The following is a 25,471-nucleotide window of genomic DNA, read 5'->3' on the forward strand; positions in this document are numbered from 1 at the left end:
TTTCGCCGCTAATCTGGCTAATTGCAAAGCGGCATCTAAAATAAAAGAGTTAGCCAATTTAAGTGCGTGAACTCTGTCCATAACCTTCTCATATGGAGTTTCTCTACTGAGCGACTTTTCTAGTTCCTCGAACCAGAACCACGCTGCCGTAGTGACAGGAACAATGCATGAAATTGGTTGTAGAAGGTAGCCTTGCTGTACAAAAATCTTTTTAAGCAAACCTTCCAATTTTTTATCCATAGGATCTTTGAAAGCACAACTATCTTCGATAGGAATAGTAGTGCGTTTGTTTAGAGTAGAAACTGCCCCCTCGACCTTAGGGACTGTCTGCCATAAGACGTTTCTGGGGTCGACCATAGGAAATAATTTCTTAAATATAGGGGGGGGAACAAAAGGTATGCCGGGCTTTTCCCACTCCTTATTTACTATGTCCGCCACCCGCTTGGGTATAGGAAAAGCGTCGGGGGGCACCGGAACCTCTAGGAACCTGTCCATCTTGCATAATTTCTCTGGAATGACCAAATTGTCACAATCATCCAGAGTAGATAACACCTCCTTAAGCAGTGCGCGGAGATGTTCTAATTTAAATTTAAATGTCACAACATCAGGTTCAGCTTGATGAGAAATTTTTCCTGAATCTGAAATTTCTCCATCAGACAAAACCTCCCTCATGGCCCCTTCAGATTGGTGTGAGGGTATGACAGAACAATCATCACCAGCGCCCTCTTGCTCTTCAGTGTTTAAAACAGAGCAATCGCGCTTTCTCTGATAAGTAGGCATTTTGGATAAAAGATTTGCTATGGAGTTATCCATTACAGCCGTTAATTGTTGCATGGTAATAAGTATTGGCGCACTAGATGTACTAGGGGCCTCCTGCATGGGCAAAACTGGTGTAGACACAGTAGGAGATGATGTAGTATCATGTTTACTCCCCTCATTTGAGGAATCATCTTGGGCAATATCATCATCTGTGGCAGTACTGTCCTTACTTTGTTTGGACGCTATGGCACAATTTTCACATAAATTTAAATGGGGAGACACATTGGCTTTCATACATATAGAACATAGCTTATCTGAAGGTACAGACATGTTAAACAGGCTTAAACTTATCAACAAAGCACAAAAAAACGTTTTAAAATAAAACCGTTACTGTCACTTTAAATTTCAAACAGAAAACACTTTATTACTGAATATGTGAAAAAGTATGAAGGAATCGTTCAAAAATTACCAAAATTTCACCACAGTGTCTTAAAGCCTTAAAAGTATTGCACACCAAATTTCAGAGCTTTAACCCTTAAAATAACAGAACCGGAGCCGTTTTTAAATTTAACCCCTATACAGTCCCAGCTATAGTCTTTGCTAAGACCCAACCAAGCCCTGAGGGGAATACGATACCAAATGACGCCTTCTAGAAGCTTTTTCAGAGATTTTTAGATCCTCACACATGCATCTGCATGCCCTGCTCTCAAAAAACAACTGCGCATTAATGGCGCGAAAATGAGGCTCAGTCTAAAACTAGAAAGGCCCCCTGACTGAAAAAGGTGACCAACACAGTGCCTGCCGTTTTATAAGCGTTCCCCAAGATTATAAATGCCAATTGTTAGCCTAAATCTGAATAATATGCCCAAATAAAGCAATCGATTTAGCCCATAAAAATGTCTACCAGTTTTTTAGCCCATATTAAGCCCTTTATTCTGTTTGTTTGACTAAGAAAATGGATTACCAGTCCCCATGAGGGGAAATGACAGCCTTCCAGCATTACACAGTCTTGTTAGAAATATGGCTAGTCATACCTTAAGCAGAAAAAGTCTGCTAACTGTTTCCCACAACTGAAGTTACTTCATCTCAACAGTCCTATGTGGAAACAGCAATCGATTTTAGTTACTGTCTGCTAAAATCATCTTCCTCTTACAAACAGAAATCTTCATCCTTTTCTGTTTCAGAGTAAATAGTACATACCAGCACTATTTTAAAATAACAAACACTTGATAGAAGAATAAAAACTACATTTAAACACCAAAAAACTCTTAACCATCTCCGTGGAGATGTTGCTTGTGCAACGGCAAAGAGAATGACTGGGGTGGGCGGAGCCTAGGAGGGATCATGTGACCAGCTTTGCTGGGACTCTTTGCCATTTCCTGTTGGGGAAGAGAATATCCCACAAGTAAGGATGACGCCGTGGACCGGACACACCAATGTTGGAGAAAACTCATTTAAAAAAAAAAAAAAATGAAATTTGAGGGGGCATGAGCAACTTTTCTGATATATGAGATACAGCGTCTTTCGGTAATCACTCTTGAGTCCTGTCGATCGGGATGAAACGCGTAGAGGTATGGATCTAACTGTTTGTCCCCGCGAGGCTTCCGTAGATCCTCGTGTGTTTGAGGCGTCTATTGGTTGTAGAAGAGGGTGTGTGTTTTGAAACCCCTAGCGGGTTCTCTAGACTCCGTAAGCGGTGAGGTGTTAACGTTGAATCCAGAATCGGATCTTTCACCATCAATTACTACAAGAATATGCATCTGACTGAGAACTGGGAGCCAAGTTTCACGTTTCTATCTTTGTGATGTGCTGTGTTAAATTTTATATCTTGTGAGTAGCCCCATTTAGCGTGAGGCTTTATTAAAGTTTATTCACAACAATCTAGTCTGCGCTCGTCCTTTTTGTAGTACACACACTACATGCTGATATATACGCACAGGCGACTAAAGTTTCCTGCGGGCTAGTAAGTTTTGTCATTTACTTGCCCGATGGGCGAGAGGAGTTTTTGGGTAATCCTAGGCCCTGGTGAGGCATATATGTGCAGCCTTCAATCAGCAGCTCCTGACTCTACCTAATATAAATTTTCAACAAAGGATATCAAGAGAACAAAAGTTAGAAGTAAAACAGAAGGGTCTAAAAAAAAAAAAAAAAAAAAAAAAAAAAAATCATATGCTCCATCTAAATAATGAAAGTAAAAGTTTGAATTTCATGTTACTTTTAACAAATGGTTAAAGTCTGCTCCAGCGCAGCATGCACTACTGTGGCTTAGCTGAACATATCTCTTGAACCAATGACAAGAGGCATATATGTGCATAGCCTTCCTACCTAGGTATGCGTTTCAACAAAGGATACCAAGAAAATAGGGTAAATTTGATAACCGATTTAAATTTTAAAAAAAGGTCTTAAAATTGCATGCTCCAGCTGAACCATCAAAATTTAAATTGTGACAATGTCTAACAGTTTCACTGCAAACCCATTTTGACACCCTAGGCTAGTGGCGTTTGGCCCTTACTGCATTAACAAAAGTTATTTAATTTATGATTTTATACTTATACGTTTCAATTTAAATTAAACAAAATCAGGAGACAACTCTTTTCACTATCTTGCAAGTCCCATGAGGACTGGAGTTTGGAAAACACTGATCTAACCATAAAAATATTACACACAATTAAAATGACACAAAATTTGGATTACCTAGAGGAGCGGATTAACCCATATTAACAATGTTCCTACGCATTTTCAAAAAAAAGTGGTACCAAAAGTCATGCTAAATAGAATTTCACATTCTCCAATTTATTTTCATTCTTTTTTTTATTAGTTCAGACAAACACCGATCTATGAACCCAAACATCAACATTACAAAAACAAAACACAAGGCTAATGGTTACTGTGAGGTTATCAATCTGACTAACTCAGTGGTTACCTGCTTTATATCTTCATTTATTGGACACTTTGCAGCCTTCAGATATAAATCTTGCTCTTCCTGGGGCACCTGCAGACGATGCCACAAAACCTGTACTCTCTCTTTGATGGTATTTAGAGTTGAGATAAGACATTCTTTCTTGAATTCTAGCTGAAAATACATTAGAATATTGTTGTCATTCATGACATGCAAAGTGAATACTAATTGAAAGCAAACATCTTTAACATACAAACTTGAGGCAGTTAAAGGGACAGTCTACACCAGAATTTGTATTTACAAAGATAGACAATCCCTTTATTACCCATTCCCCTGTTTTGCATTACCAACATGGTTATATTAATTTGAAAAAAAGTATGCATCTATTTAGCACTTCATTCTCCTTATTTGGGATTATGATTTAGACATCAATAGGGGAATGAAGTTAGGTGATTGTAGTTAAAATTTAACTTTATTGGTTTGATTAAAAGAACAGAACACAACAACAAAGTTTTAAAAACACAAAATGATTTAGACCTGTAGAACGTGTTGTCTAACCACTCATTGGCGGTATAAGTATTGTAATAATATGCCCCTTTTCCCCAGGTAGAGAAACACTGGGTTCAATTTGAAGTGTGGTAATCTGGTCACCTGATAGGTGATAAATATGGAGATGGAGTTTTGAAGTCTCCTAAGAGGGTAAATTGGTCAAGTAATTGATCTGAATTAGTGTCACAAACTGGGCAAAATTTGTTGTGGTTGTGTTGTAACTTATTCGCATAAGTGTCAATATTACTCAGATGTCAGTTATGTGCTTACTGTTATATCAGATCAGTTACATTGGGTCGTTGAAATCCTAGTTGGATTTATACTGGATATAAATCTACACGAAAATGTGTGTTATAGAATTAAACATCTATCACTATTATGATGAGAAAGAGTTAGTATTTATCCTTCTCTTTGTTAGAGTTCTACTAAAGATGGTGATTTAACTATCAAGGTAATTACACTCTGACTAAAGAGCAAATATATATAGAGAAATAAATGTATATAGAGAAATTAATGTGGATAAGGTAACCACAATTTGTATAATAATAATTGTCACACAATGCCTTTTGTCAGTGGCTCATACCGTCCAATGTGCAATAAACTCTCCTAAAATCTTTGTTTATGTTGACAAAGATTTATGATAGATATCTTATTTAGATGGTTATTATCAAAGATAATATTGGATTGTTAGGTCCGGTTCCACAGTTGTGGTAATTATGTCAGATGCCTGACAATTATTATAATAAGATATTTCAAGTCAGTTATTCTCTATATTTATTAATTCGATAAAAATCACAAGCATCACTTATACGAGTATAAGTAGATTAAAATGCAAGTTGCTGTTAGATGCAGTATTTTAGTTGTGTTTAGATTGCCTTGTAACTGCAATCTCACTTGTATTTAGTTTTTAATCTGATAGTAACAGTTGACACACACTGATTTTCAGTCTATTAGTTCACTCAATAACTTGATATCAAGTTCACCCCTTTCAACCCCCATTATCTTTTAAACTTAGCAAAAGATTTAGACCGCTAAAATTAGTAATATGGCTGCTAACCAAACAATATATTAGAACCAGTTGTTACCACTCCTTTTGATAGCAACATAGCGTTGTACCCAATTACGATAGAGAAATTAATTGTGGTGTGAATCTGAGATGTGTGACATTTAGTCTCTATATAGAAAATAACGGTGATGTGAATCAGAGATGTGTGTGAAATTTAGTTAGACCAGTGTTCACTTTATCAATAAGTGACTTACAAACTGACCATATTAACCAACTATACAAACTTAAAGGGACAGTCAACCCAAAAATTACTGTTACTTATTTAGATTAGTTAATTAATCTTTACATCAAACTCTAGCCCAATTTTCATCTAAATAAACTTTGGCAGAAAATACACTTACTAGATCTCATCTGGCTGTTTTGAAATGACCACCTGACTCCTCCTTCTCTGACGTCTCCCAAAAGCTTGAGCTGCAGCACTAGTACAGGAACTTCTCGTCCCTGCTCGCTCCTTTCATCAATCTCATGGCTGACTGATATGACAAAGATCCCACAATCTAATACTTTATAGAGGAGAGGGAGAAAGAGAGCTATATCTACAAGATGCTTCTTAATAAATTAAAAACTAATAAGTAATAATAATTGTAGACACTGTTGTATCACAAAACTAAGTGTATAGAGTTGCACACACTGCAGAGCTTTATAAAAACAATCTGACAGTTAATTTCACTTTGTTCCTATTGCTGCAGGCTTATGGATAGATCTATGGATACTCTACCACTGTGGGCTGCATATTTGTTACCAACTTGTTTGGAAGATATTTACTATAGTAATAGGTATCATTATACAATAGGCTCACTTGATGGTATGCTGTATTGTATTATAATTATAAAGAGAAATTAATATTTTTATTAGTGCTGTTATGGTTAAAATACCCCCGCGTTTATTCATATTGTGTAGTCTGGTATACAAATGGCAAGTGGTCATTGTTAACCGTATTAACCCGTTTTTTTGTTAATTAGCAAGTATTTAATGTATACACAAATTAACATTGTGCATTATTTGGCAATTAACAAGAATGAGAAATACATATTTATCTTATGACCACTGCTCAAGCATTGGAACACATTTGTTACGGGGTTAGGGTATAGGGAGGGGGTAGAGGAGCTCTCTGTCATCTTTATACCCGGGCATCAGTCAGAACAGAGTGACTGTCAGACCGGGTCACTGGGAGCCATGATGGTGCCAGTGCACAGCCCGGAGTCAACAAGCAGCAAACACCACCACCCCGCCCAAAAAAAAGACAGCGGCTCACACATCTCAGCCCAGAGGAGAAAGCGCGCTCAGGAGGTGCGGTTACAGTCTGAATATAATGTCACTTGGGAATTTGACTAAGGGGGGTAGTGTGGGTGTATATATCTGTCTCCAGCTTTCTAGAATATACTGACGAGATGTCATTCCCTTTGACGTTATTCTGTAATATTCTGTAATAGTAACACACGGCCAATTAGATCACACAGAATATTGTCAAAGGGAATGACATCTAGTCAGTATATTCTAGAAAGCTGTATATATATATATATATATATATATATATATATATATATATATATATATATATATACATACACACATATACACACACACACACATATATACACACACTACCCCCCTTAGTCAAATTCCCAAGTGACATTATATTCAGACTGTAACCGCACCTCCTGAGCGCGCTTTCTCCTCTGGGCTGAGAGATGTGTGAGCCGCTGTCTTTTTCTGGGGGGGGTGTTTGCTGCTTGTTGACTCCGGGCTGTGCACTGGCACCATCATGGCTCCCAGTGACCCCGTCTGACAGTCACTCTGTTCTGACTGATGCCCGGGTATAAAGATGAGAGAGCCCCTCTACCCCCTCCCTATACCCTAACCCCGTAACAAATGTGTTCCAATACTTGAGCAGGGGTCATAAGATAAATATGTATTTCTCATTCTTGTTAATTGCCAAATAATGCACAATGTTAATTTGTGTATACATTAAATACTTGCTAATTAACAAAAAAACGGGTTAATACGGTTAACAATGACCACTTGCCATTTGTATACCAGACTACACAATATGAATAAACGCGGGGTATTTTAACCATAACAGCACTAATAAAAATACTAATTTCTCTTTATAATTATAATACAATACAGCATACCATCAAGTGAGCCTATTGTATAATGATACGTATTACTATAGTAAATATCTTCCAAACAAGTCGGTAACAAATATGCAGCCCACAGTGGTAGAGTATCCATAGATCTATCCATAAGCCTGCAGCAATCGGAACAAAGTGAAATTAACTGTCAGATTGTTTATATAAAGCTCTGCAGTGTGTGCAACTCTATACACTTAGTTTTGTGATACAACAGTGTCTACAATTATTATTACTTATTAGTTTTTAATTTATTAAGAAGCATCTTGTAGATATAGCTCTCTTTCTCCCTCTCCTCTATAAAGTATTAGATTGTGGGATCTTTGTCATATCAGTCAGCCATGAGATTGATGAAAGGAGCGAGCAGGGACGAGAAGTTCCTGTACTAGTGCTGCAGCTCAAGCTTTTGGGAGACGTCAGAGAAGGAGTCAGGTGGTCATTTCAAAACAGCCAGATGAGATCTAGTAAGTGTATTTTCTGCCAAAGTTTTAGATGAAAATTGGGCTAGAGTTTGATGTAAAGATTGTTAATTAACTAATCTAAATAAGTAACAGTAATTTTTGGGTTGACTGTCCCTTTAAGTTTGTATAGTTGGTTAATATGGTCAGTTTGTAAGTCACTTATTGATAAAGTGAACACTGGTCTAACTAAATTTCACACACATCTCTGATTCACATCACCGTTATTTTCTATATAGAGACTAAATGTCACATCTCAGATTCACACCACAATTAATTTCTCTATCGTAATCAGGTACAACGCTATGTTGCTATCAAAAGGAGTGGTAACAACTGGTTCTAATATATTGTTTGGTTAGCAGCCATATTACTAATTTTAGCGGTCTAAATCTTTTGCTAAGTTTAAAAGATAATGGGGGTTGAAAGGGGTGAACTTGATATCAAGTTATTGAGTGAACTAATAGACTGAAAATCAGTGTGTGTCAACTGTTACTATCAGATTAAAAACTAAATACAAGTGAGATTGCAGTTACAAGGCAATCTAAACACAACTAAAATACTGCATCTAACAGCAACTTGCATTTTAATCTACTTATACTCGTATAAGTGATACTTGTGATTTTTATCGAATTAATAAATAGAGAATAACTGACTTGAAACATCTTATTATAATAAGTGTCAGGCATCTGACATAATTACCACAACTGTGGAACCTCACCTAACAATCCAATATTATCTTTGATAATAACCATCTAAATAAGATATCTATCATAAATCTTTGTCAACATAAACAAAGATTTTAGGCGAGTTTATTGCACATTGGACGGTATGAGCCACTGACAAAAGACATTGTGTGACAATTATTATTATACAAATTGTGGTTACCTTATCCACATTTATTTCTCTATATACATTTATTTCTCTATATATATTTGCTCTTTAGTCAGAGTGTAATTACCTTGATAGTTAAATCACCACCATCTTTAGTAGAACTCTAACAAAGAGAAGGATAAATACTAACTCTTTCTCATCATAATAGTGATAGATGTTTAATTCTATAACACACATTTTCGTGTAGATTTATATCTAGGATTTCAACGACCCAATGTAACTGATCTGATATAACAGTAAGCACATAACTGACATCTGAGTAATATTGACACTTATACGAATAAGTTACAACACAACCACAACAAATTTTGCCCAGTTTGTGACACTAATTCAGATCAATTACTTGACCAATTTACCCTCTCAGGAGACTTCAAAACTCCATCTCCATATTTATCACCTATCAGGTGACCAGATTACCACACTTCAAATTGAACCCAGTGTTTCTCTACCGCCAATGAGTGGTTAGAAAACACGTTCTACAGGTCTAAATAATTTTATGTTTTTAAAACTTTGTTGTGTTCTGTTCTTTTAATCAAACCAATAAAGGTTAAATTTTAACTACAATCACCTAACTTCATTCCCCTATTGATGTCTAAATCATAATCCCAAATAAGGAGAATGAAGTGCTAAATAGATGCATACTTTTTTCAACGTCTACGTTGATTTTGTCTCTCAAGTTAATTCATGCATAAGCACTCAAGCTAAGGACATTAATCCATTGATACTAGCATCTCCTCAACACTAGTGTAGTGCTGTTGCACCCTTTTGTTCCCAATGGTTATATTAATATACATTTTACCTCTGATATCCTTTTATCTAAGCCTCTGCAGACTGCCCCCTTATTTCAGTTAATTTGACAGACTTGCATTTTAGGCAGTGTTGACTCTTAAATAACTCCACAAGAGTGAGCACAGTCATCTAATATGGCACAGATGAACTAGCAGTGTCTAGCTGGAAAAAAAACCTGTCAAAATGCACTGATATAAGAGGCAGCCTTCAAGGGCTTAGAAATTAACATAGTAGCCTAACTAGGTTTAGCTTTCAACAAAGAATACCAAGAAAACAAAAAATGTATAAAAATTTAATTGAAAAAGTTGTTTAAAATTGCATAATCTATCTGAATCATACAAGTTTAACCCCTTTGTGACCAGACCACTTTTCCCATTTGTTGACTGTCTGAGACCAGGGATATTTTTAAATTTTTGCGGCGTTTGTGTTTAGCTGTAATTTTCCTCTTACTCCTCATTTACTGTACCCACACATTATATACCGATTATCTCGCCATTAAATAAACTTTCTAAAGTTATCATCATATCTTATAGTTTACTATAATTTTTTTTTTATATAAAATATGATGAAAATAAATGGGGAAAAAACTAAACAAAACAAAAATCCACACACTTTTTCTAACTTTGACCCCCAAAATCTGTTGCACATCTACAACCACCAAAAAACAACCATGCTAAATAGTTTCTAAATTTTGTCTTGAGTTTAGAAATACTCAATGTTTACATGTTCTATGCTTTTTTTGTAAGTTATAGGGCAATACATACAAGCAGCACAAATTCAAAAACATAATTTATGCTTACCTGATAAATTTATTTCTCTTGTAGTGTATCCAGTCCACGGATCATCCATTACTTATGGAATATATTCTCCTTCCCAACAGGAAGCTGCAAGAGTCCACCCACAGCAAAGCTGCTATATAGCTCCTCCCCTAACTGCCATATTCAGTCATTCGACCGAAAACATGCAGAGAAAGGAAAAACCATAGGGTGCAGTGGTGACTGTAGTTCAAATGAAAAAATTACCTGCCTTAAAGTGACAGGGCGGGCCGTGGACTGGATACACTACAAGAGAAATAAATTTATCAGGTAAGCATAAATTATGTTTTCTCTTGTTAAGTGTATCCAGTCCACGGATCATCCATTACTTATGGAATACCAATACCAAAGCTAAAGTACACGGATGATGGGAGGGACAAGGCAGGTACTTAAACGGAAGTTACCACTGCCTGTAAAAAACCCTTTCTCCCAAAAATAGCCTCCGAAGAAGCAAGGTATCAAATTTGTTAAATTTGAAAAGTATGAAGCGCAGACCAAGACTCCGTCTTGTAAATCTGTTCAACAGAAGCCACATTTAAAAAAGGCCCAAGTGAAAACCACAGCTCTAGTAGAATTAGCTGTAATCCCTTCAGGAGGCTGCTGTCCAGCAGTCTCATAAGCTAAATGAATTATGCTTTTTAACCAAAAAGACAGAGAGGCTGCTGAAGTCTTTTGACCTCTCCTCTGTCCAGAATAGACAACAAACAAGGTGAACGTTTGATGAAAACTGTAGTAGCTTGTAAGTAAAACTTTAAAGCACAAACCACGTCCAATATTGTGTAATAGACGTTCCTTCTTTGAGGAAGGATTAGGATACAAGCATGGAACAACTCTCTCTTGAGTGATGTACTTGTTAGATACCACCTTAGGAAAAAACCCAGGTTGGTACGCAGGACTACCTTATCCGTACGAAGGACCAGATAAGGAGAATCACATTGTAACACAGATAACTTGGAGACTCTACGAGTCGAGGAATTAGCTACCCAAAAGGAACTTTCCAAGATAAAGATTGATATCTATGGAACAAAAAAGGTTCAAACGGAACTTCTTGAAGAACCTTAAGAATCAGGTTTAAGCTCCATGGCGGAGCAACAGTTTTAAACACAGGCTTGGATCTAACCAAAGCCTGACCAAATGCCTGAACGTCTAGAATACCTGCCAGACGCTTGTGCAAAAAAAATAGACAGAGTAAAAATCTGTCCCCTTTTAAGGAATTAGCTGACAACCCTTTTCTCAAAAACATCTTGGAGAAAAGATAATATCCTGGGAATCCAGACTTTACTCCATGAGTAACCCTTGGATTCATAACAATCAGATATTTACACCATATCTATGTTCAATTTTCCTAGAGACAGGCTTTCATGTCTGTATTAAGGTATCAATGACTGACTCGGAGAAGCCATGCTTTGATAACATCAAGCGTTCAGTCTCCAGGCAGTCCATCTCAGATTGATTCTATTTAGATGGTTGAAAGGACCCTGAGGTAGAGGGACCTGTCTCAGAAGCAGAGACCGTGATGGAAAGGATGACATGTCCACCAGATCTGCATACCAGGTCCTGCGTGGCTACGCAGGCGCTGTCAAAAACACCAAAGCCCTCTCCTGCTTGGTCTTGACCTCCGGAGGAAATCCCACTCCCCCGGAAGAAAAGTCTGACGACTTAGAAAATCCACCTCCCAGTTCTCAACACCTGGGATATGGATAGCTGATAGACAAGAGTGAGTCTCTGTCCAGTGAATTATTGTAAGACTTCTAACATCGCTAGGGAACTTCTGTTCCCCCTTGATGGCTGATGTAAGCCACAGTCGTGTATATTGTCCGACTGAGTATGATGTACCTCAGAGTTGCTAACTGAGGCCAAGTCTGAAGAGCATGGAATATCACTCCCAGTTCCAGAATATTTATTAGAAGGAGGGTCTCCTCCTAAGTCCACTATCCCTGAGCCTTCAGGGAGTTCCAGACTGCATCCCAACCTAAAAGGCTGGCATCTATTGTAACAATTGTCCCATCTGACCTGCGGAAGGTCATACCCTTGGACAGATGGACCCGACATAGTCACCAGAGAAGAGAATCTCTGGTCTCTTGGTCCAGGTTTAACAGGGGGACAAATCTGTGTAATCCCCGTTCCTCTGACTGAGCATGCATAGTTGCAGCGGTCTGAAATGTAGACGTGCAAACGGTACTATGTCCCTTGCCGCTACCATTAAGCCGATTTCATTCATGTACTGAGCCACCGAAGGGCGCGGATGGGATGAAAAAACACGGCAGAAATTTAGAAACTTTGACAACCTGGACTCAGTCAGGTAAATTTTCATTTCTACAGAATCTATCAGAGTCCCTAGGAGGGAAACCCTTGAGATTGGGGATAGAGAACTCTTTCCTTGTTCACTTTCCACCCATGTGATCTCAGAAATGCCAGTACTACGTCCGTATGAGACTGGGCAATTTGGATGTTTGACGCCTGTATCAGGATGTCGTCTAAATAAGGGGCCACTTCTATGCCCCGCGGTCTAAGGACTGCCAAAGCGACCCCAGAACCTCCATAAAGATTCTTGGGGCTGTAGATATCCCAAAGGAAAGAGCTACAAACTGGTAATGCCTGTCTAGAAAGGCAAACCTGAAAAACGATGGTGATCTTTATGCATCACAATGTGAGGATAAGCATCCTTCAAATCCATTGTAGTCCTCTATTGACTCTCCTGGATCATAGTTAAGATGGTACGAATAGTTTCCATCTTAAATGACGGAATTCTGAGGAATTTGTTTAAGATCTTTAGATCCAAAATAGGTCTGAAGGTTCCCTCTCCTTGGGAACCACAAACAGATTTGAGTAAAAACTCTGTCCCTGTTCCTCTCTTGGAACTGGATGGATCTCGTACACAATGTAAGAATGCCTCCTTTATCTGGTTTGCAGATAATTGTGAAAGGCGAAATCTCCCCTTTTTTGGGGGGGGAATCTTTGAAATCCAGAAGATATCTCTGGGATATAAATTCCAATGCCTAGGGATCCTGGGCATCTCTTGCCCACGCCTGGGCAAAGAATGAAAGTCTGCCCCCTATAGGATCCGTTACCGGATAGGGGTCCGTTCCTTCATGCTGCCTTAGAGGCAGCAGCAGGCTCCTTGGCCTGCTTATCTTTGTTCCAGGTCCGATTGTCTCCAGACCGCCTTGGACTGAGCAAAAATTCCCTCTTGTTTTGCCTTAGAGGAAGAGGATGCCACACCTGCCCTGAAGTTTTTAAAAGGTACGAAAATTAGACTTTTTTTTTTTTTTTTTTTTTGCCCTTGATTTAGACCTATCCTGAGGAAGGGCATGACCTTTTCCTCCAGTGATATAAGCAATAATCTCCTTCAAACCAGGCCCGAATAGGGTCTGCCCCTTGAAGGGAAGTTAAGTAGCTTATTTATTAAAGTCACGACAGCTGACCATGATATAAGCCATAGCGCTCTGCGCGCCAGTATAGTAAAAAACAGAATTCTTAGCCGTTAGTCTAGTCAAATGAACAAGGCATCAGAAAACAAAGGAATTGGCTAGCATAAGCTTGTCAAATATATTCATCCAATGGAGTCGCTTAACTGTAAAGCCTCATCAAGAGACTCAACCCAGAACGCCGCAGCAGCAGTGACAGAAGCAATGTATGCAAGGGGCTGCAGGATAAAACCCTGTTGAATAAACATTTTTTTATCCATTGGATCTAAAAAGCACAACTGTCCTCGTCAGAGGTAGTGGTACGCTTAGCTAGAGTAGAAACTCTTCTCTCCACCTTAGGAACTGTCTGCCAGAAGTCCCGTGTGGTGGTAACTATTAGAAAACATTCTTCTAAAAAATAGGAGGGGAAGAGAACGGCACACCTGGTCTATCCCATTCCTTATTAAAAAAAATTTAGTAAACCTCTTTAGGTATTGGAAAAACATCAGTACACACCGGCACTGCATATTATTTATCCAGTCTACACAATTTCTCTGGCCCTGCGATTGTACACATTCATTCAGAGCAGCCAAAGCCTCCCTGAGCAACAAGTGGAGGTTCTCAAGCATAAATTTTAAATGTAGAAATATCAGAATCAGGTTAAATCATCTTCCCTGAGTCAAAAAAAAATCACCCACAGACTAAGCATATTGTGAGGTAGTATCATACATGGTTCTTAAAGCGTCTGTATGCTCTGTATCTACCCCCAGAGCTAACTGCTTTCCTTTAATTTCAGGTAGTCTGACTAATACTGCTGCCAGAATATTATTCACCACCTTTGCCATGTCTTGTAAAATAAACGCTATGGGCGCCCTTGATGTACTTGGCGCCATTTGAGCGTGAGTCCCTGAAGCGGGAGTCGAAGGGTCTGACACGTGGGGAGAGTTAGTCTGCATAACTTTCCCCTCGACAGAATCCCCTGGTAAAAGAAACGCTATTGGTGCCCTTGATGTACTTGGCGCCATTTGAGCGTGAGTCCCTAAAACGGGAGTCAAAAGGTCTGACACGTGGGGAGAGTTAGTCGGCATAACTACCCCCACGACAGAATCCTCTGGTGATAATGTTTTTAAAGACAAAAAATGATCTTTATTGTTTAACATGAAATCAGTACATCTGGTACACATTCTAAGATGGGGTTCCACCATGGCTTTAAAACATAATGAACACAGAGCTTCCTCTATGTCAGACATGTTAGAACAGACTAATGAGACAAGTAAGCTTGGAAAACACTTTAAATCAAGTTAACAAGCAAATATATAAAACGTTACTGTGCCTTTAAGAGAAACAAATTGTCAAAATTTGAAAAACAGTGAAAAAAAGGCAGTAAAACAAACGAAATTTTTACAGTACATGTAATAAGGTAACAGAGCATTGCACCCACTTGCAAATGGATGATTAACCCCTTAATGCAAAAAACAGATAAAAAATAAAAAAAAACGACAGACGTTTTTAAAAACAGACACAACAAACTGCCACAGCCAACAGTGGGAAGCTTCAGTTAACTGTTTCTATGCAAAATTTAAGCCAGCCATGTGGAAAAAACTTAGGCCCCAATAAGTTTTATCACCAAACATATGTTAAAAAAAACGATTAAACATGCCAGCAAACGTTTTAAAACACATTTTTACAAGAGTATGTATCTCTATTAATAAGCCTGATACCAGTCGCTATCGCTGCATTTAAGGCTTTACTTACATTACTTCGGTATCAGCAGTATTTTCTTAGTCAATTCCATTCCTAGAAAAATATTTTACTGCACATACCTTATCTGCAGGAAAACCTGCACGCCATTCCCCCTCTGAAGTACCTCACTCCTCAGAATGTGTGAGAACAGCAAATGGATCTTAGTTACGTCTGCTAAGATCATAGAAAAACGCAGGCAGATTCTTCTTCCAAATACTGCCTGAGATAAACAGCACACTCCGGTGCCATTTAAAAATAACAAACTTTTGATTGAAGAATAAACTAAGTAGAAAGCACCACAGACTCTCACGACCTCCTATCTATGTTGAGGCTTGCAAGAGAATGACTGAATATGGCAGTTAGGGGAGGAGCTATATAGCAGCTTTGCTGTGGGTGGACTCTTGCAGCTTCCTGTTGGGAAGGAGAATATATTCCATAAGTAATGGATGATCCGTGGACTGGATACACTTAATAAGAGAAATTAGCGCTATTTACATTGGAACACTGATATCTGTCAGGAATTCCTGAATATCCCTTGACATGTATATATTTTTTTAGTTGACAACCCAAAGTATTGCTCTAGGCCCATTTTGGTATATTCCATCCTACCATTTCACCGACAAATGCGATCAAATAAAAAAATAAAACGTTCACTTTTTCACGAACTTTAGGTTTCTCACTGAAATTATTTACATACAGCATGTGCAATTATGGCACAAATGATTGTAAATGCTTCTCTGGGATCCCCTTTGTTCAGAAAGACATATTGCTTCATGGTAATTAGAAGGCCGCTAAATTCCACTGCGCACCACACGTGTATTATGCACAGAAGTTAAGGGGTTAATTAGGGAGCGTGGAGGGTTAATTTTAGCTTTAGTGTAGTAGACAACCCCAGGTATTGATCTAGGCCCATTTTGGTATATTTCATGCCACCATTTCAGCGCCAAATGCGCAATCACAATCTTTCTCAATCTTTAGGTTTCTCACTGAAATTATTTACAAACCGCGTGTGCAATTGTGGCACAAATGGTTGTAAATGCTTCTCTGGGATCCCCTTTGTTCAGAAACAGCAGACATATGGCTTTGGCATTGCTTTTTGGTAATAAGGTGGCCGCTAAATGCCTCTGCACACCACACTTGTATTATGCCCAGCAGTTAAGGAGTTAATTAGGTAGTTTTAGTGTAGAGATCAGCCTCCCACCTGACACATCCCCCCCGATCCCTCCTTGACCCCCCTTTAACAGCTCTCTTCCCTTCCCCACCTTACAATTGTCACCGCCATCTTAAGTACTGGCAGAAAGTCTGCCAGTACTAAAATAAGCCTTTTTTTTTTAAAAGCATATTTTTTAATATGTTAAATAGTTTTTGCAGTGTAGGTTCCCCCCTAACCGCCCAACAGCTCTCTTAACCTCCCCCCTATAACTATTTATGGCCATCTTGGGTACTGGCAGCTGTCTACCCAGTTTTCCCAGGACCGGCTTCTATTTAAGTACTAGCATGCGCGCGCTCCCTACCACTTGCGCGCACCGGATCAGGAAGTGATCCAGCGATGGGCCGCCCACCCACCTCCCTGCAGCTGCTCCCACCCACCAACGATCGGCGCCATCGCTGGCCGATGCAGAGAGGGCCACAGAGTCGCTTCTATCACTTGAAACCCCAGGAACGTCCTTGGTCGTTAAGGGTATTTTTTGTAGGATGTTTCTGGCACGTTCTCGGCCGCGAAGGGGTTAAAAAGGACCACTTGGGGGGGCGTGTCCGTACAGCGATCCTGAGAGGTCGCATTCCCTTAGAGCTCCAGCTGATTATCAAATATTCCGCCTATATCGGATGCCTTTTACAGTGAAATTTCATCATATTCGATCTGTATCTCACAGATACACAGAAGCACTTTTCCCATCTGTTTATTTGCTGTATTCCTGACGCTGGGGCAATAAGATCGGATTAGGGCCTGGAGAGGCGGCTCACAACAGGTGGCGTTACCCCCCTCGGGAAACCGAGGTAAATTGCCCGAGCCAGATACAACGGCTATATTACTACAATACCATATACTCTTGCAAAACTTTAAAACAGTAGAGGGGAAAGATTATTGAACAGAGGGGGATAGACGCAATCTACAAATACGCCATTGCATGTCAAAGATGGCGACCAAACAAGCAGAAAGCCCTCTAATGCGCATAGACCGATACTTTGAACGGCTTGAGGATCTTTTATTGAATCTCCTCAACAAAGCACCTTGGGATTACTTGGTGAAGAGGGCGGTTATCGAGGACCCGGTCGTGGCTTCTGAAGGTAGGGAGGAGACTCATGAGCGCTCCCACCGAACCTCTCTGCCAGAAAGATTTGTTGTAAGGAAAAATCCCTTTAGCCGACCAGAAGCATTCACGCTGCAAGGAGACATCACAGAGGAGCAAAGACACTCTTATGGCAACTACTTCCCAGGATAAAGAGCACATCTCTTCGACTCAACAGAACACTCATGTAAATATGAGACTGCACGCACCCGTATCGGCCACAGATGCGGCTACATCTGTGTTTGTGTGGTCCCGTGCGGATATGGGAATTCTACCGACTGTCAAGACTTCCACAGGTACTGTGCCCTTGCGGGCGTTTGGGGGGGGGGGGGGACTCCCGCTCCAGTGCACACATCTGCACGACATATGTTATGCCTGTCGGTACACCTTTGGCCGGTCCCCATTTTCCCTATATACGGTATTCAAGCCCACCTATATATGCTGAGGGCCGATCCTATGATAAACACCTTGGAACCCAAGCAGCCTTGCCTCTGAGTCCACAAATACAGCAGCTTGCTCAATTCCCTGCCAATGCTCTATTGAGTCCCACTTGGCAATTACATGAAAGGGAGCCCTCGATCTTCACGCAGCCCTACTTGAAATCTGCTGTTCTTTTTCCTATAATAGGAGAGGGCTAACTCACAGCTTTTCTTTTTATTAAGTAACGAAATACCCTGTTGGTTTGTAGAAGTTCCATTCTGACTATTTCTGTTTTTGGTGGTTTGGACTGTATTACCTTGTTTTTGTATGTTCACAGGCCCATTCCAGCAATCTTATTAGACGGTATTAGTTAAGCTACTAATTACATGACATTTGTTTGTATGCCATTACAAACAGTATTATTAAATTGTAAGGAAACCCCTTTGCTCAAAATTAATCCTTAGGTTACCCTTAAAAGTGACAATGCTGGTTATCTGGTGCATGAAAAATTGACGCCCAATGCTTACTGGTATGAAACCCATATAAATCAAATCTATACTAAAATGCCACAAAGAAGTGGTTTTTATAATGTGAGGGAAATTATAATAGATAGGTGTATGTGCCTTCTATATTACAATGATTACTGGAACCCTGTATCTTGGATGGGAGAAGCAGTTGTGGCCTGATGGTGAATTGTGTTCTGACAGTTAAACCAGGAGTCAATATCTGTCCCAAGCTTTAGACAATGGGGTTTCAGTTCATAAGAGTATTATGATGTAGATTATACAAGCTCAAAGTACCAATAGTAAGAAAATGTGCCATAACCAGATTACCCCTGTAGAATACAATAGATTAACATATTTTGTTTTTCTCCTAAATATATTATCCGTGCTAGCTATAAGTTGTCTGTGTTTCTGTTTTTTAAATAATTTAGTTCCTTGCACTATTATGCCTGGCTCGGGCAGGTGCATCTTGATAACTAGAATGTTTAGCAACATTAGCAATAATATCTGTTTAGATGCACCTTTTCTTTAATTGTTTGTTTTCTTTTTCATGTTTAAAATGCAATCCCCTTGGACTTGGATTTATATCGCTACATAGGTCTAAAAGTGGCCTCACATATGGTTAAAAGGGGAAGAAAAAAAAAATGAAAAATGAGGACTTTTAACATCTATTTCAGATCAGATATGTACTGAATGTTTAAATTACTTTATCCTGTTGTGTTCTGTACGCTTTGTGTCCTCAAAAAAATAGCAGTAGCATTACATAAATAACAAGTGCATAATAAGGAAATTTATGCTTACCTGATAAATTTATTTCTTTTACGATATGACGAGTCCACGGATTTCATCCTTACTTATGGGATTACGCCTCCTGGTCAGCAGGAAGTGGCCAAGAGCACCACAGCAGAGCTGTATATATAGCTCCTCCCTTCTCTCCCACTCCAGTCATTCGACCGAAGTTAGGAAGAGAAAGGAAAAGCCAAAAGGTGCAGAGGTGACTTAAGTAACAAAAAACAAGTAAATACCTGTCTTAGAAATGACAGGGTGGGCCGTGGACTTGTCATATCGTAAAAGAAATAAATCAGGTAAGCATAAATTTCCTTTTACAAGATATGACGAGTCCACGGATTTCATCCTTACTTATGGGATACAATACCAAAGCTATAGGACACGGATGAAAGGGAGGGACAAGACAGGAATCTAAACGGAAGGCACCACTGCTTGAAGAACCTTTCTCCCAAAACCAGCCTCAGAAGAAGCAAAAGTATCAAATTTGTAAAATTTGGAAAAAGTGTGAAGAGACGACCAAGTTGCAGCCTTGCAAATCTGTTCAACAGAAGCATTGTTTTTAAATGCCCATGAGGAAGCCACAGCCCTAGTAGAATGAGCCGTAATTCTTTCAGGAGGCTGTTGTCCAGCAGTCTCATATGCCAGACGGATGATACTCTTCAGCCAAAAAGAAAAAAAAAAAAAAGGAGGTAGCCGTAGCTTTCTGGCCCCTACGCTTTCCAGAAAAAACAACAAATAATGAAGATGATTGACGAAATTCCTTAGTCGTCTGCAAGTAAAACTTCAGGGCACTGACCATGTCCAAGTTATGCAACAGACACTCCTCCTTAGAAGAAGGATTAGGACATAATGAATGAACAACAAGTTCCTGATTAATATTCTTATTTGAAACAACCTTAGGAAAGAAACCAGGTTTGGTACGTAAAGCCACCTTATCAGAATTGAAGATAAGATAAGGAGAGTCACATTGTAACGTTGAAAGCTCAGAGACTCTACTAGCAGAAGAAATAGCAACCAAAAATAAAACCTTCCAAGATAACTTAATATCTATGGAATGCATGGGTTCAAACAGAACCCCTTGAAGAAACATTAAGAACTTAATTCAAACTCCAGGGTGGAGCAATTGGTCTAAACACAGGCTTGATTCTGGTCAGAGCCTGACAAAAAGACTGAACGTCTGGAACATCCACTAAACATTTGTGTAGTAAAATCGACAAAGCAGAGATTTGTCCCTTTAAAGGAACTTGCTGATAACCCTTTCTCCAATCCTTCTTGGAGAAAAGAGAATCCTGGGAATCCTAACTCTACTCCATGAGTAGCCCTTGGATTCGCACCAATAAAGATATTAACGCCATTTCTTATGGTAGATCTTTCTAGTAACAGGCTTACGTGCCTGAATCAAAGTATCAATGACCGAATCAGAGAACCCACGCTCAGATAAAATCAAGCGTTCAATCTCCAATCAGTCAGCTGTAGAGAAACTAGATTTGGATGTTGGAAGGGTCCCTGAATGAGAAGGTCCTGTCTCAATGGAAGTTTCCACGGCAGCAGTGAGGACATGTAAACTAGATCGGCATACTAAGTTCTGTGAGGCCATGCAGGCGCGATTAGAATTACTGAAGCCCTCTCCTGTTTGATCCGTGCAATCACCCGGGGAAGGAGAGCAAACGGTGGAAACACATAAGCTAGGTTGAACGACCAAGGCACTGTCAAGGCATCTATCAGTTCGGCCTGAGGATCCCTTGACCTGGAATCCGTATCTCGGGAGCTTGGCATTCTGACGAGACGCCATCAGAACCGGTCTGCCCCATCTGAGAAACAGGGTGGCAAAGACCTCCGGATGGAGTTCCCACTCCCCCGGATGAAACGTCTGTCTGCTTAAAAAGTCTGCTTCCCAGTTGTCCACTCCCGGGATGTAAATTGCCGACAAATAACAAGAGTGAGCCTCCGCCCACCGAATTATCTTGGATACTTCTGTCATCGCTAAGGATCTCCTTGTTCCTCCCTGATGATTGATGTAAGTCACAGTCGTGATGTTGTCCAACTGAAAACGGATGAATTTGTCCGAAGCCAACTGAGGCCAAGCCTGAAGCGCATTGAATATTGCTCTCAATTCCAGAATATTGATTGGAAGTAGAGACTCCGACCAAGTCCACACACCCTGAGTAGTGATGTCGCGAATAGTTCGCCGGCGAACATAGCATGTTCGCGTTCGCCGCGGCGGACGAACATATGCGATGTTCGGTCCGCCCCCTATTCGTCATCATTGAGTAAACTTTGACCCTGTACCTCACAGTCAGCAGACACATTCCAGCCAATCAGCGGCAGACTCTCCCTCCCACCTCCTAGACAGCATCCATTTTAGATTAATTTGGAAGCTGCATTCTTAGTGAGAGGAGGGACAGTGTAGCTGCTGCTGATTTAATAGGGAAATCGATAGCTAGGCTAGTGTAATCAGTGTCCACTACAGTCCTGAAGGACTCATCTGATCTCTGCTGTAAGGACAGCACCCCAAAAAGCCCTTTTTAGGGCTAGAACATCAGTCTGCTTCTTTTTTTTTTTCCTGTGTAATCTAATTGCAGTTGCCTGTCAGCATGTGTGTTAGGCTCACAGCGTATACTGTGCCCGCCCACTTGCCCAGTGCCACCACTCATATCTGGTGTAACAGTAGTGTACATTTAAAGGGACTCTCCGGTTTTATTAAATTTTCATGATTCAGATACAGCATGTAATTTTAAACAACTTTCCAATTTACTTCCATTAAAAAAAAATGTGCACAGTTTTATATTTACACTTTTTTTGAGTCACCAACTCCTACTGAGCATGTGCAAGAACTCAGACTATACGTTTATGTATTTGTGATTGGCTGATTGCTATCACATGGTACAGGGGGAGTGGAAATATACATAACTTTAAAATGTGTTAGAAAAGAATCTACTACTCATTTGAAATTCAGAGTAAATGCTATTGTATTGTTTTGTTACCTTGCATTTGTTGATTATGCAAATCTGCAGTGTTTACTGGTCCTTTAAAAAAAAAAAAAAAAAAAAACTTTGACTGTGAAATAATAGCAGACAGCTGCCAGTACCCAAGATGGCCCCCAATAAGGCAGATGGGGAGGGTTAGATAGCTGTTTGGGGGGGGGGAGCATATGTAAATAAGCTAAAAAAAAATTAAAAAAAACTTATTTTAGTACTGGCAGACTTTCTGCCAGTACTTAAGATGGCGGGGACAATTGTGGGGTGGGGGAGGGAAGGGAGCTGTTTGGGAGGGATCAGGGGGTCTGATGTGTCAGGTGGGAGGCTGATCTCTACACTAAAGCTAAAATTAACCCTGCAAGCTCCCTACAAACTACCTAATTAACCCCTTCACTGCTAGCCATAATACACGTGTGATGCGCAGCAGCATTTAGCGGCCTTCTAAATTACCAGAAAGCAACGCCAAAGCCATATATGTCTGCTATTTCTGAACAAAGGGTATTCCAGAGAAGCATTTACAACCATTTGTGCCATAATTGCACAAGCTGTTTGTAAATAATTTCAGTGAGAAACCTAAAATTGCTTAAAAATTTAAGTTTTTTTTTTTTTTTATTTGATCGCATTTGGCGGTGAAATGGTGGCATTAAATATACCAAAATGGGCCTAGATCAATACTTGGGGTTGTCTACTACACTTAAGCTAAAATTAACTCTACAAGCTCCCTACATGCTCACTAATTAACCCCTTCACTGCTGGGCATAAAACACGTGTGGTGCGCAGTGGCATTTAGCAGCCTTCTAATTACCAAAAAGCAACGCCAAAGCCATATAAGTCTGCTATTTCTGAACAAAGGGGATCCCAGAGAAGCATTTACAACCATTTATGCCATAATTGCATAAGTTGTTTGTAAATAATTTGTGAGAAACCTAAAGTTTGTGAAAAAGTGAACAATTTTTTTTTTTTATTTGATCGCATTTGGCGGTGAAATGGTGGCATGAAATATACCAAAATGGGCCTAGATCAATACTTTGGGATGTCTTCTAAAAAAATATATATATACATGTCAAGGGATATTCAGGTATTCCTGACAGATATCAGGGTTCCAATGTAACTAGCGCTCATTTTGAAAAAAAGTAGTTTTGAAATAGCAAAGTGCTTCTTGTATTTATTTCCCTATAACTTGCAAAAAAAGCAAAGAACATGTTAACATTGGGTATTTCTAAACTCAGAACAAAATTTAGAAACTATTTAGCATGGTTGTTTTTTGGTGGTTGTAGATGTGTAACAGATTTTGGGGGTCAAAGTTAGAAAAAGTGTGTTTTTTCCATTTTTTCCTCATATTTTATAATATTTTTAATAATAAATTATAAGATATGAAAAAAATAATGGTATCTTTAGAAAGTCCATTTAGTGGCGAGAAAAACAGTAAATGAGTAAGATGAAAATTACAGCTAAACACAAACACCGCAGAAATGTAAAAATAGCCCTGGTCCTTAAGGGAAAGAAATTGAAAAATGGCCTTGGTCCTTAAGGGGTTAAAAAAAAAAAAAACTAGAAATTTGACTGAAATAATAGCAGTCAGTTTCCTTCACGCGTGTGCGTTTCAGGGCCTGCCAGGGCACAGTGTCACACCAGTGCAACTCATATCTGGTGTAACAGTAGTGTACATTAAGAAAAAATACAATTTTGACTGTAATAGATTGAATAGCAGTTAGTTGTCTGCAAGCGTGTGTCAAGGCCTACAGCGTCTACTCTGCCAACTTCTGCCAGTGCACAGTGCCACAGTAGCTTGCACGCATAGTACCACTAAAAAATGACAGGCAGAGGCAGGCCACCCCGCAGGGGCCGTTGTGGTCGTAGTGCTGTGATTCCCTTTGGCCCTAGAATAATGCCCAGTGTTTAGAGGCCACGTACCCTGAACTCGAAAAGTTCTGAGGACATAGTTGACTGGCTAACACAGGACACCCAATCTTTTACAGCTTCAGCTCGGAACCATGACGCACCATCCTCCTCCAGCTTAGCTTCGGGCACCTCTCAAGTTACCACTCGCCCGCCTGCTGCCACCACCAACACTGGCAACACAGCCGCTTCACTTGATCTGTCAGAGGAGTTATTTACACATCAGTTGGAAGAAATGAGTGATGCGCAACCATTATTGACAGAGGATGTAGATAACAGGGATATGTCTCACTCAGGCAGCATTACACACATGGACTTACGGTGTGATGATGATTGTGATGATGATGAACCCGCTGCGGGAGTTTGGTCTGTCACTGTGAAGCGGGCGTACACCCTTACACTATCTGATCGATACAACATCATACCTGATGTTTTAAAGCACGTTATTCCAAATAATTTAGGAATGTTAGGTGATTTATGCCCTTTATGGATTAAAACCAGACTCTGCATCAACTATGTAATTTTCCATGGGAGTTTTGCCATGGATCCCCCTCCGGCATGCCACAGTCCAGGTGTTAGTCCCCTTGAAACAACTTTTCCATCACTATTGTGGCCAGAAAGAGTCCCTGTGGGTTTTAAAATTTGCCTGCCTATTGAAGTCTATGGCGGTTCGCCCGTTCGCAACATCACTAACCCTGAGCCTTCAGGGAATTCCATACTGCACCCCAACCTAGTAGGCTGGCGTCCGTTGTCACTATCACCCATGAGGGTCTGCGGAAGCACGTCCCTTGGGACAGAAGATCCAGCGACAACCACCAAAGAAGAGTCTCTTGTCTCTGAGGAGACAAATCTACATAATATACATTCCACTGCCTGAGCATGCTCAGTTGTAGCTGAGATGAAAACGAGCAAATGGAATGATGTCCATTGCCGCCACCATCAATACTATTACCTCCATGCACTGAGCCACTGATGGCTGAGGATTGGACTGCAGGGCTCGGCATGTATTCAGAATCTAACTTTCAGACCTCTGTCAAGAAAATTTTCATGGATATGGAATCTATCAGAGTTCCTAAGAAAGGA

General features: G+C 39.8%; 1 protein-coding gene across 2 annotated transcripts in view; it reads right to left on the bottom strand.

Annotated features, from left to right (window-relative positions):
* Window positions 1-25,471, bottom strand: part of LOC128649814 (protein regulator of cytokinesis 1) — a 281,224-nt gene that overhangs the window by 218,728 nt on the left and 37,025 nt on the right. For both annotated transcript variants that reach the window (XM_053703289.1, XM_053703288.1), the window contains one exon: window positions 3,683-3,832. In XM_053703289.1, the coding sequence (XP_053559264.1) occupies window positions 3,683-3,832 (150 nt within the window). The remainder of the gene's footprint in view (window positions 1-3,682; window positions 3,833-25,471) is intronic.

Source organism: Bombina bombina, chromosome 2, assembly GCF_027579735.1.
Source record: "Bombina bombina isolate aBomBom1 chromosome 2, aBomBom1.pri, whole genome shotgun sequence".
Lineage (NCBI taxonomy): Eukaryota > Metazoa > Chordata > Amphibia > Anura > Bombinatoridae > Bombina > Bombina bombina.